The 13,692-nt window shown below is 40.4% G+C and overlaps 1 protein-coding gene across 2 annotated transcripts in view; it reads left to right on the top strand.

Annotated features, from left to right (window-relative positions):
- Positions 1 to 12,185, top strand: part of efna5b (ephrin-A5b) — a 92,530-nt gene extending 80,345 nt beyond the window's left edge. Inside the window, exons 3-5 of one of the 2 annotated variants that reach the window (XM_028579324.1) lie at positions 6,668 to 6,733; positions 7,128 to 7,208; positions 8,774 to 12,185. In XM_028579324.1, the coding sequence (XP_028435125.1) occupies positions 6,668 to 6,733; positions 7,128 to 7,208; positions 8,774 to 8,901 (275 nt within the window). In that variant the 3' untranslated portion in view covers positions 8,902 to 12,185. The remainder of the gene's footprint in view (positions 1 to 6,667; positions 6,734 to 7,127; positions 7,209 to 8,773) is intronic. The other variant, XM_028579325.1, reaches the window with a different exon arrangement.
- Positions 12,186 to 13,692: the final 1,507 nt, after the last annotated feature.

Below are 13,692 nucleotides of genomic sequence, written 5' to 3'. Positions count from 1 at the left end.
AAGTTACTTTGAGTTTGACCGCCAATAAAGTAGTCATCACTTTGTCTGCCGAGAAACAGAAAGACTGTGAAAAGCCAAGAGATCAGAGGAAAAGTAGGGCAGGCAAGGTCTGTGATTCAGAGGGCACAAGGTTCCCCTCTGCCTAATATGATTCATGCTTCTAACAGCCGTCTTCAGGAGCTGATTATGATTCACTCTCACAAAGACAAGGACATTTTATCCTTGGCCATTAACACATATATTATTAACCCAGCGCATTGGTCATTATGTTTAATTGGTTATTTGTTCATTTATTCATTCTTTTTTTGTTCTTCCTCAATTACAATACACACATTTGTGTACACACACATCCACACACAGTGTTTGCAGTTTATTCAGTGGGTGGATACTTGGGCCATAGCAATTATATTATGATTCTATGGGATAAACTAAGTGCACTAATGAAACATTATTACGTACAGTGATTTATTATTGTGTGGCTGCTTTAAAAAGCTGACCCTCCCCCTAAGATTGATAAATCACTGAGTTTATTGTCATTTGAATGTGAAGACATGAATGAGATGATGAAATTCAAGGGTTTTCAGACTTTCAGTCGCTTTTCATTTTCAAGAAGATAGAGTAATTAGTTAGATTATCATTATGTGATCTTTCACAAAATGATGATGCTTGATGTAGATTGACATAATAGTGAAGGGAAATAATTGAACAGTATCCCCACACTCTTGCATTGATATACAATAGTGTAAGGAAGCTTGTGCAAATTAGGCATTATGATTTTAACACACTTTTCCCTCTCGGCTCACTGCTCTCTCTCCCTCTCGTCTCAATTCTCTCACTCCTTTCCTCATTGCTTGTGACCTCGTCACCTCGGAGCAAGCGGCATGATGAATGACTTTGGTTCACTTTTGGCGGAGGTTAAAATATGAAAGGAAAGAGCTAAAGGCCAACTATCACCAGGGGGGTGGGGGAGTTTATGTTCTGCCTGAATCCAAGTCCTCCTCTTTCACTGCTTCTCCCTGCTCCCTCATTCCCTCCTATTGTGTGTTCGCCGTTGTAGCATCTGGTTAATGGGCCTCTTCAGTGGATTCTCTCTTCCATCTTCTTACATGCGCACATTTTGTGTATAGGCATACAAACACACACGTACAGATAGTTTCTATTTGCTGGTCTAGTTTAGAATTATTTTATTTTATGTGTTCCATCTTTCTAAAATGTCTTGTTTGAAAAGTATGCTGCTTTGTTAATGGTTGAATGTAGGAAGGACATTTTGTGAAGGACATTCAATAATTTCGTCTGTACAACATTTCATTTCCCATGGCTTTGTACTGTACTGTATGTGTGTGCTATTGTATGCCTTAAATAGATTATTTTGGACAGTGTAGCAGTGATTTTAACTATTGGAGGGGTCATATAAATATTATCTCTCTTTTGTCTGAAACTCACTCTAGTCTCTTTAATTCAAGGTTTTCTTCCACGTGTTTATTTTAACATTGTCCTCTTTTGACTGATTCCACACCCTGTCACGGAAGGACAAACGTTGATGAAACCCAGCAGTGATTTCTGTACACGGAATAGAAGTAATGTATTCTGGCTACAAACTGTCTAATTGGCTAGATGGAGACGTGGGTAGAAGATGGCACAAAGGTTCTAGAAAGTAACATTGCATGTGTTTTGTCCTTTCTCTTGGACACCAGTTTATGTAAATTCAGACTACTGGACTCCTGGACCAAAACTGTGATGGGTTTGCACTGTGTAAGCCATATGAGTAATGTCAGTGAAAGACAATCAAACAGCGGCCTTGTTTTTAAAGAGCTGGCAGAATTAGCTCGCTAGGAATGCTCAGCGCTTGACACAACATTACAGGGCATTTTGTTTAACTGGCCCCATCCTAACAAATAAGCAGGGATCAAAGGATTAGTGCACCATTATTAAAGCCAGCTGGAGACCTGACTCAACTAGAGGCATGCTAACATGATGCTATTAATGGTACATGTTCATGTGATGGCATACAAGCATATGATAATATGATACGATTCTTTGCTGAAAAACAGTTTGTTGTCACAGTACAGTATGTTAAGATTATGAGAAGACCCCAGATGACACCTGCTTCTAGCAGTTTGATTGACTCCCCTTGCATTATTCTTTTACAGCTGAGCCATTAGGCCTCCTAAATGATGGATAAGAAATCAATATCTTACCATAATAGTATCTCCTGTATTTAGCCAGCGTAATCTTTGCATCCGGCTTCCCATCACTACAAACACATGGTTTTATGTCCTCGTGTCTGGAATGTGCTGTTGAATCTTTCATTGAAAGGCAACGGAAATGTGTTTTCCAGATAACATTACAGTTGCAATAAAGCTTGGCTTGGGCTGTGATTGAAACAATACTGTGCCTAAGCTGCACTGAGCCCACCTGTTTGTTCTTCCGTAATTGGATTCTGCTTCATTCCATTTGCCTTAATGCTGATGCATAATGCAGTGTTCTGAGGGGACCAGCCATTACTAGGCAGGGGACAAGGCTTGGAGGAGTAACTTAACCTCGCCCCTCCCGCCATCCTCTACCCCCCCGGCTCTGGGACAGAGCCTTTTCAGGGCCTCTGTCATTCAAAGCAGCCACTTGCACAGGCTGGATGGATTGATGGTTGAGACTGCTGGCCTGATGGGAACCAGAATAGCAGGTGTTGATGTTACGGCCTACAAGAACAATAAGCTGGCCTTCAGCAGCATGTTAATCCAAAATAAACAGGCACTGGTGCAGGGCCCTGGGTGGATGGACCTTCATCAGACACACGAGCTGCTACCAAGAAAGGAATGTAGAGCCAAAGCCTAATATTTCCTTTGTAGTCAAGAATGTACAGCAACACACCTCAGTCATATGCAGCACATTGGCCACGTCCAAGCTCATATGAGATAGTTTAGTTGACTTTCTCACATTAGCATCATTGTCACATACTGTATTGATAAAAAGCATAGCCATAAGCGTTGTTAGCTTTATACTGGTTGCAAACTGCTATGCAACATGTAAATGGTGAAAGCTAATTTGAATGCAATCATGATATCTGTTCACTCTTGCACCTTAAGTCCATGTGTAGGAGGTGGATAGCGTGTTATGGCATAATCTCTAAACATCACAACAGCTTCACTAACTGTCATCATGACAGAGACTCCCACATGCTTTTTGCCGTTTTCACCGCGGCCATACTCTCATAATCAGCTGCCTTTGCTAAGTGGCTGGTGTCGATGGCTGTGACTCCGCTCCGCCCACAACAATGATGAAGATAAGACATCTGGAGACGGTGTGTGTGTGTGTGTGTGAGAAAATGGGTGCATTAAGTAGTGGTAGAAAAGAGAAGTGGAGGAATAAGAGGAGTGACATAAATTGTGTGGGTACTGGTGTATATGACTGAGTGGGTGAGAGTCTGTGGTCAAGGTTCATTAGCGTGTCATCGGCTGCCTCCACACCAAAATAATAAGGCCCTCTCTCTCGCTTCCCTCCACTTTCTTTCTCCTCTGCATCAGCTGAATATGAACTGAGGTGTAAAAAAGGGCGTCTGATCTCAAGTCACCTCTCCTGCACAATGACACATGACTAAGAAACAGCTGATGAATCGACAACATTAAAATGGTAACAGCGATGTTGATGGGATAGAGAGAGAGAGAGACAGCTTGATGAGCTGTAGAGAAGGCTTTGCAAAATGTAAGTGATTGAAAGAGTATGCAGTATGCATTTGATGAAAAGCTGGCATCTTGATCTCAGTGTAAATTGGGAGTAGAGAGCATGCAACAAAGCAATAGATTTCCATCTCTTCTGACCCTTTTCCAGTTACTAGTTAATAATTCTCTAAATGAACATATCCCCTGGCTACAGAGACAAGCTTCTTGCTTTTTCCACTTCCTCCAAAAATTGCTGGGACATTGATTGCAGCGATGTGTACATTCAAGACATTTTTAAATCTAAAACATTCTGCAGACAGGACGAGATGAGAGAATTGTAAATACTGTTACTTAAGAGGATGCTGAGCAACACTTACAGACAGATATGCAAATGTGTGTCTTGTTTGCACACTTTCGTTGGTGTGTGTGCTGTAAAATATGAAGAAGGCTAGTCAGTTGAGGTCTGATGAATGGATATGGCCATGCTGACGGACAAGAAGAGAGGGTGACACAGCTGGGAGAGAGGGAAGGGAGGGGTTAGGTAAAGGTTCACTAGAGAGGAGTTGACAGATCCCTAATGGTAGCCTTTGGAAATGCTTGGCTTCATTGCATCAACTGTGGAATGATCCACAGAAGACATAAAATGATGCCCGAAAGACATCTTAGCGGATAATATGGTCTCTCTGGAGCTGAGGGGGATAGTAGAAATGAAAACTAGTTTACAGTAAATAGGATTAGTATATCGCAATAAAATATTCTCCATTTGATAAGAGGTCCTGACACAAGACAACAGCATATATTTTTAAACTACTGTACTGTACTCCTGCCATGATGGATGCACGCATTATGCACTCACCATGCTCTAACTGACATGTGTTTGACCCCTATCCTCGTCTACAGGAAACAGCACCTGGTGCATCACCACAACACCATTAGTGGTCAACCGCATGGGTGGGGGGGGCACACACACATACACACACACACACACACACACACACATACACACACACTCGCACATGCTCTCTCCACATGAGATATTTTTAGGGGATGTGATACAACCACTATGATAGCTAACGCTCAGAGATTCACACCCCATGGACTTGACAGGAAGGGATCCATTTCCTGACAGCAACCCCAAACCATCCACACATGCAGCACATACATCCTTGGTGTGTGAACTTTGTGTCTCTTGAAGAGAGTTTTTAAGAGTGGAAAATTTGAACATCTTTTTGCACATCTTTCTGCTTTACCACAACACGTCATAAAAAAAATGTTGCTGCTTGTGACATTCTTGTGTTTTTGTCTTGTCTTGTGATATTGTTGCCGTTTATTGTTTTAGCGTTAGGAAAAATGTCCCTATCTGTTGAGCTTTTTTTTTACTCTTGTGGTAGGAATGTCTTGTCTTATCTGTTGTGCATTTTCTTCTTCACCGTGGGATGGTGAGAAACGAACTTTCGATTCCTCTGCATGTTTAGTATATGTGAAGAAATGGACAATAAAGCTCTTGAGTTGACTTGACTTGAAAATACATACAGTAATGTGAAAAAAATTAGGACACCCATGCTAAAGTTGACTAAAAAGAGGAATAAAAAAAATATCTTTTGGAAATTGATCTTAATGCCTTAATTAAAAAAATGAGGAAAAATCCAATCTTTAAGGACACCAATTTCTTTGTGAATGAATAATGTATCGTAAATAAATAAATGTTCTTCCTTAAAATACAGGGGGCATAAGTAAGTACACCCCTATGTTAAATTCCCATAGTGGCAGGCAGCTTTTTATTTTAAAGGCCAGTTATTTCATGGATCCAGGATACTATGCATCCTAATAAAGTTCCTTTGGCCTTTGGAATTAAAATAGCCCCACATCATCACATGCTCTTCACCATACCTAGAGATTGGCATGGGGTACTTTCCATAAGATCATCTCTCAATGCAAATCAAACCAGTTATTAGGTTAACGGAAATAAAACCATGCCAATCTCTAGGTATGGTGAACGGTATTTCAATCAGGAGAGACGTCGTTTGCAGATATGCAAAGATATTTATTGTACAACTGTATGATATTGAATGTACAAAGTCTTTTGGAGATTGGACTCCATCAAAATAATCTTCTTAAAGGGGTAGGGAATAGGAACATAACCCCCCGATGTAGCCCAGACACTTGTGGCGGCGGTGAAGAGACCAGAGACCGGACCGACGAGGTAACGGAGCGGTCAGCCGGAGAAACACAACTACCGGAGGAGGCAGGGGAGGAGGAGGGTCGAGCGCCTTTGCCTGACAGCACAAGTTGTACATTGGCCCTGACAGCACAAGGTTTAACTAATGAACAGCTGATTTGTTTAAGATTGGGGGTAATGATGTCTTCCTGGCGCTGAGTCTGATTGGTTTTTAACTGACATCGGATCACTTCCATGAACAGCTGATTTGATTTAAGAATGAGTAGTGATTGGGGTAATGATGTCTTCCTGAAAGATCAATTTCCAAAAGATGATTTTTTGATTCCTCTTTTTAGTCAACTTTAGCATGGGTGTCCTAATGTTTTCACATGACTGTAAATGTATACATATAAAGTATTATTATAACATGATATCTTTCCCGGAGTGTTTTTAATGGATGCAAATTCCTTGATTCTTATAAAGCTGCTGCCAGTTGTATAATCTAAAATGCAACAATTAATCTGTGAGCAAAGCACTCCACTCTCCCCAGAGACATTTCCGAGCACATCTGTAAATACTTCCTGGCTATAATTTCACAAGAACCATGACTAACCCTACAAAATCCACTTAAGAGTCAACATTACCAATCTAAAAGATTTTTCTGAATAAACAACCTCAGTTTTAACTGTTTAACTACAGGGAACAAAATATATTCATTATTTAAAATCTATTCATTCAGACTTTTTTTATATAAAGGAAAAACACAGTAAGGAACGTGTTAAATGCATGTGTGACGCTACGTGCAGTATTATATTAACACCCTCTTTACCTATGTCTTTTGCATTTTTTTCAGCCTCCACCATTGCTGAGAACGGGAGGAAAACGTGCCTGAAGCTCAAAGTTTTCGTCCGACCATCAAGTAAGTGTTTGCATGCAGCACAAGGCTTTGTAACAGAGCTTGTTGAAGTACACATTTGGATTGGAAATCAGAACAGTTTATGTCTACTTCTCTGGTTACCTCACTTCCTCTTCAATTACATTTTGCTCACTGTCCAACATACCCCTTTCATTTATCACAAAAACGGCTTTACTTACTAAGAAAAATGTTTTTTTGAAAACATGAAAAGGATGATAGATGATCACATCAAATGAAATCCAGGTCACTTCATACCTCATCTGAATGTTGCCATGAGCTTTGTTGCTTGGGATGTTTTATTTCAGGGCTGAGAGGAGGGGGTGTGTGCTTCAAATGTCACTAACCTATTTGGCATAAACCTCTAATGATCTCTCATTCTCCCTATTTTCTGTTATAGACAGCTGTGTGAAAACTATAGGCGTACATGACCGCGTTTTTGATGTAAACGACAAAGTAGACAATACATTAGAACCACGAGGTTAGTATGGCTTCCTGCTTTTTTGATTCTCTTCAGTATGACCTCCATACATCTGTACATGTGTCTCCTTTTCTGTGCCTGTTTCCTTTAATGATGTTTGTCTGAAAGCTGATCAGTCCTTCCACACCTCTGCCTGGTGCTTCTCTTACACTGATTCTTCTCCAGATGTTGTGTCATTGCATTGTTGCTTGCATATAAATATTGATGGACAATGTTGCACGCTGATATATATTTGTATATACACTGCATGGTGTATATAATTATTTACATCTCTAATATATCACATTCGTGTGTCAGTTTACAGTACATGTGTTGTTCTCATAGATGTGCATGTTTCACATTTTCACACTGTTTTCAAACCTGTTCACTAATTCAACACTGAATGTCATGTCCAACTTCATGTTGTGCTTCATATCATGCGTCTTGATTTTCGACTAAAATCATTCCATCCCAATACATCACTTACTCGAGTGCTTTATATAATCTGACCAGTGTCAAAAGATATATAAATAAAAATATATGTGTACACATATACACATACATTTACATGGCAAAAAAAATATTTTGCAATTCTCTGTTTCACTACTGAATGAGTTGCTGTTTGGCTCTGTAGCGCAGCATTGATTATTTTCTGTGCTCAGAACCCACAGCATTTTCATGTCTTCATACATAAGCCTTACCCAGTCACTAAACTAAAACACACACCCCCATGCTGATGTCTCATTCCCAGCAGCAGCTCACACTAAGATCTGAAACACAAAGATGACCCCATTGGGAATATACTTTATATACACACACATACTGTATAACAACCTATTAAATATAGGACATTTAAAAAATATTTTCATGATCAGAGTTTATCATTGAGTGCCATCTAAATGGGACACACACACAAGGCCAGATCATAGGATATTTGTGATGCCCATCTGCCTCTCCTCCTGCCTGATTCTTTATCTGCCTATTTGCCTGCCTGGCTATCTTGCCTGCATCATTGACGGCTGCCTCTTACCTTGCATGCGTCTTTTGGCGCAAGGAGGGAAATTAAGACATGCATGCGTCATCTACTGTTGCCATGTCCCTTCACACACACACACACACACACACACGCACGCATGCACGCACGCACGCACACACACGCACAGACACGCAACTGCCTGATCCTTTTCAGTCTATCTGTCTTTTGCTGAACATGGTTCAGCTACTTTCCCATGGTGCAGAGGCCACTGCCACACACGAGGCACCTCGCCTGGGAGTTAAATTAAAAAAATTTCTGATGAGATTCGAAACATGACATAGCAACCCAAGTTCATATGGCAACTCAGACTTCACTATCACAACTTTATAAACTTATTGAACATGAGCCCAAACATCTCAGTAATGCTCTGATGTCTCCACAATTATTATTTTGAAATGTTGCTTACGGCTTTGTACACCCCAACAGAAACATCAAACATATGAAAGTGCATTAATTACATAATGTTGTCTTTTGTCTGTGGTGCACTGTTGCAAAAGAGCAGTGGTGTACCACAAATAATAATTCCTTGATTCTTTTTCTTATCCTTCAGATGATACCAGCCATGAACCGGCTGAGCCTTCCCGAAGTGATGAAACAAATGCTGCGCCACACCTGCAGAAAACAAGTCCACTGCTGGCTTTGTTGCTGGTCTGCCTATCAGCACTCTTCACTTTATAGCGCCTCCCTCTGTCCTGGAGGGCATTAACACCTAGTGTGGCCTGAATCTGCCCGAGGCTGCAGGGGAGGGGCGGGATTTGGGTGGAGCGTGTTTGCTTGATTGGGCATCAGAGCAGGCTTCTCAAGGAACCCTCTATTTTTTTCAGAAATATATTTAAGTGGTCTTTCTCCGTCTGTGAGTGAAAAAAGTTGATGTTGGAAGTGGGAGAGACAATTCCCCCTCTCAAACCTTCAACTAAGATGCCAAATCCCGTTTTTTGACACTTAGTGATTCTTATTTTCCGGTGACTTTTGACATCCCTTTACATCATGTTTATGTCATTGCAGCACTGACGTTTACCCACACACACAAGCATACACATATACACAGACACATGCTTAGAAAGTCACATACAAGACACTACACTAACAGTCAATAGCAGTAGGGTTTTTACATTTGCATACAGTTGTAGCACTACACAGTTAGAAAGTGATGATTTTAGGTCTTAGAAAGAACTGTACATACAAAAATGTCCCGAGACCTCTCGAGAAGCCTTTCAGAAAACATTTTCATCAAGTTCTGGAGGGTCATAAGAAGCAGATTTTTGTGCCTTCATTTTACTAGGAAGTGAAGTGCAAAGCTGAAAGATGAAGATGAAGGAAAAGAAGAGTAATGGTTTTAAGCAGAGGTCAGAGTGGAAACCACAGCACTGAGAAATACGTATATGACATGCACCTTAGCCTTCAGATCTTCAGACTGTCCTGGTTTAAAGTTAGCACCCAATGGATGGATACACAAGGCTTCTTTTTCTTGTCCTCCTTTGTGGAGAGCATGCAAGTCTGCTTAATAAAAAAACACGCCTTTCAAACACAATCGGTTCACCATGACTCACAGAACAGCTAAATTGAAACTTTCTCACCAGACACTTTGTAGACTGCTATTAAGATCGAGGATCGATATCTTTTGAAAGTTGATCACACAATTTCACGGCAAGAGTCACAGTCATTTTATGTAATGTTTACTGAGCAGGGCTGCAATTGTTCTCTCTGTTCTATTTGAGTATTAGTCAATATCAACACTCCCATAAACACTTGCATCCACACCTTTTTTTTCTCTGAAATTGACTGTTAAAGTGATTGTTTAAAAAATGATTCACAGCTAAATTGGAGACTTTAATTTTTTCAGCTTTACTTTAAGTTATTTTGCTTTGCCAGTGGTCTCTCCAAACATTGTCTTTGAAAGCGGAGACACTGTAAACTTTGGGTTTTCGTACCGTCTAACTTAAATTAGACCTAAAACAGATGTAAAGTGTTTAAAAAATTACCCTTAAATTCACATTACCATACTTTTTCTCCCATCTATGTTGCTTAATCCACAGCTTTGACTCATGCTTATCAAATATTAGTTAGCTGCTTATCACATTCAGTTCATTACAGCAGTTAGTGCAGCGTTTACTGATGCATAGCTCAAATTAGTTAAAAACACCTAGTGTGAATAGAGAAACTTATCTTTTTAATTCAAGGCAATGCACAGCTTTTTAGTCTGGCCAGGTTTATGTTAGCATTTACATTAAAAAGAAATTCACTGTTATGATATTCAGCGTTCTTTAGCTCCCACAGATGCACATGGTGAGTTAGCATAATGAAAGCTACTATGTCGTTTTTCAAACAGAAGGGACTTGGTGCTTTGCTTTCAAAGAAATATCGACAGGTAGAGAAATGAACTCCTTCCTTTAAAAGCCAGGTTTTTGAATGAGAAATAGGGCACCATCTGGTTTGGAAAGACGGATAGAAAGAGAGAAATGGAGCAAGAAAAGGAGCATAGGAACAATTGCATGTCCACCTTCAGCTCCTAGTGTTACAGGTTTAAGTGACTCTTTAATGAGGTTCAAAATGACAGGCATGTGGACCCCATGTTGTGGCAAGGGGAGTTAGTCCTGGTATTAAAAATAGATGGTGGAAGGCTTGGGGGTCTCGGGAGGGGGGTGTAGATTTCCACCGTGGGGGGTTTTAAAGCACCAATGACCTTGCAGTTTAAGAGACTTGGCTATTGAAGGAGACGAAGAGAATTAAAGGGAGAGATACACACACACACAGGGAGAGATAGAAAGACATGGGAGGTAGGCGAAGTGACTTGAGTGCCTAACTAAACAAAACAGTACAAAACAACAAAAAATCCATGCAACACTACTGAAAAAAACACCTGATTCAATGACAAACCTATTGTTCAGTATCATTCTGTCTCGAAAGGCATGCACTGTTTCATTTTTGCTTTCTTTCAATTTTGTGGCTGCCTTTTATCTGTTTGTTTTTTTTCTTCCCCAGAAAGACTGCCTTTGCCTTTTGCCATTAGTTTTTTGCGCAACGGTAACGATTCTATTATGGCGGAATAGCAGCTCAGCTATGGGGGGTAATAGGAGACGAGGCCATTTAATGAGGTACTAATTTTCAGGAGAACACCACAGGGAATGAGCACCGCATAGCATTCAAAATGGACGCTTGTCAGCAGATTAACACTAGACTTTTATCAGAAACCAGCTTCAATTGTACTCTCTTATAATTACCAATACTACTATTTGTCATTATTGCTATTATTACCATGGTTTATTCTGTACACACCTTAACCTGGGAAATGAGGATCAACTTATAAACTGGATACTGTGTATCCTGAGGTAGTCAACCATAAAACAAGTAGTGTTAGGTTAGTATCTGTTTTGTACCTTTCTGGAGGACAAAAGAAAAAATGAGATCATTGTTAAAACTGTATAATTATTATTATTGTTATGATGATGATTATGACTATTATTATTAGGAAAACTTCTTGATGTAAATAGTGTTTGATATTAAAGTATTAATTTGGTTCTTATGTCTTTTCTAAAAAATGAATACGGTATTATCTCTGGGTTTTGCGGAGTGTGTACTGTCCTCAACCAATGCATTGTGTGCTTTAATCCTCAATGCCTAATGAAACTTTGAGCTAATATGAAGGGAAAACCTGTGGGAGCTGTACACCAGTGTACAGAAGGCTGAACATTAGCCAGCCAAACGAGTGGCTCACCTGTTACATGTTTCAAACCAGTCACCAACCTTCACATCTCTTCATAAGGATCCTGCCTTGGAAAGAAACACTTTGGACTTAATGGACGGCTTATTTGTACTTTTTTGCCTTCAGTGTTTGAAAGCATGTTGGTCAGCTCTAAGATCTGCCATGAGTGGACTGTTCGCTTTGTAATGGAAGGATCTCGCCAGTTTCATTATGTGGCATGCGCATGAACTTGATGACATGTAAAAAAAAAAAAAAAAAAAAAAAAAAAAGTTTTTAAAAAGTTTTCTTTTGCTCTTATTTTCTTTTTCTTTATGACGTGTTAGATTTTCGGATCACTTTCATGTTGTGTGTTTTTGCATCCCCATTTGAGTGATGTCATTAAAGCTGTGTAGTGACAGATGACAAATGTACATAAACGCATTGTTGTGAAGTTACAGTGGGGGTCAGTCATTTTGTACTTCGAAAGCAACTCTTTTTTTTTTTTTGCCTAAGAATGACTCTTTCTGTACCCATCTACTGAATTCATCCCATGTAGTTGCAGTCTGTCTCCTCTGACTATTCATCCTCTTTCTGCTCTCCCAAGAGGAGGCGTTATGGGAGTGTATACATCAGTCTGTGGATGCTTTTCAGTGTGAAGAAATGTGTGAGACCTTTGAGTTTGTGTGTGTGCGTGTCTCATTTGCTGTTGCCGCAGTGAATGGGAAGCGGCAACCCTCTTTGGCAACGAAGAGTGTTTCCCATGCCTTAGCCCTTCAGCCTCTGCCCTGGCAGTCCTGTCTGTGTACAAGACGCTTTCTGCCATTGTGCTTTTACACGGAACGGCTGTTGGCGTCGAAGAGACTACAACAGGGCCCTTCACTTTCTCTCCCTTTTTAACAACCCTGAATCACTTCTCCCTACGGTAGACGTTGGTCCTGGGCACAGTTCAAGGATTAGTGCACCCCCTCCACCAAATCCTATAGTGGATTGTTAGCGGGGTAAAGCCTATCATCGATCCAGGTTCTGTGCGTACAGGGCAAAGCCTCTCTTTTCGTCAGCTCCCCTCTTGCGATGAGCCACTTGTTCATTTTGTGCGCCTGTCCTGTCCCATTAATCTTGTGCTTGTATAACCTCCACCACACCACCTGCTGTCCTACTTTCCTCACCTTTGAACCCCACGCCCACTTTGCCATCAGTGGGGAATATTTCCAACCTGCTCCTTTACAGTATATAAACAACAAAAAATTTGACAAAAAATTATCTGTACTGTATTTGTATATACACGTGTCTGAGCAACTATGAGTAATACAATAAAACAGGAATAGATTGCTTTGACCAGTGTACTCTTTTTCTCTTCTTTAACCCCTTTACAAAGGGTTGAAAGTACAACTGACATGTACTGCTATCATTGGGTTGGCCATGTAATCAAATGCACATACACTCCTATCTGTCAACGCATTAAGAACTGTATGTATACTGCATTAAACATTACAACTGTAACTAATACAGCAAATGAACATGCACCTCTCACTAGAATCGCGTCTCATTACAATATGTGCCACACACACACACACACACACACACACACACACACACACACACACACTCCCTTCTTTATGTATCACCCTATTCGTGCCTCTGCTGAGCTGTCTCCGCTGTTGAATCACACCCTGTAAAGACAGACTGAGAGGAACACCATCCATCAGGATCAGAATAAGACCTTAAACCTCCTTTCACTTCACTCGGGCACTAATGAGGACACCTAATAACCTTCTGCTGGACCCCAT

Source organism: Perca flavescens, chromosome 5 (assembly GCF_004354835.1).
Source record: "Perca flavescens isolate YP-PL-M2 chromosome 5, PFLA_1.0, whole genome shotgun sequence".
NCBI lineage: Eukaryota > Metazoa > Chordata > Actinopteri > Perciformes > Percidae > Perca > Perca flavescens.
Note: the sequence above shows the minus strand (reverse complement) of the source record. Positions and strands in the feature narration are given on the sequence as shown.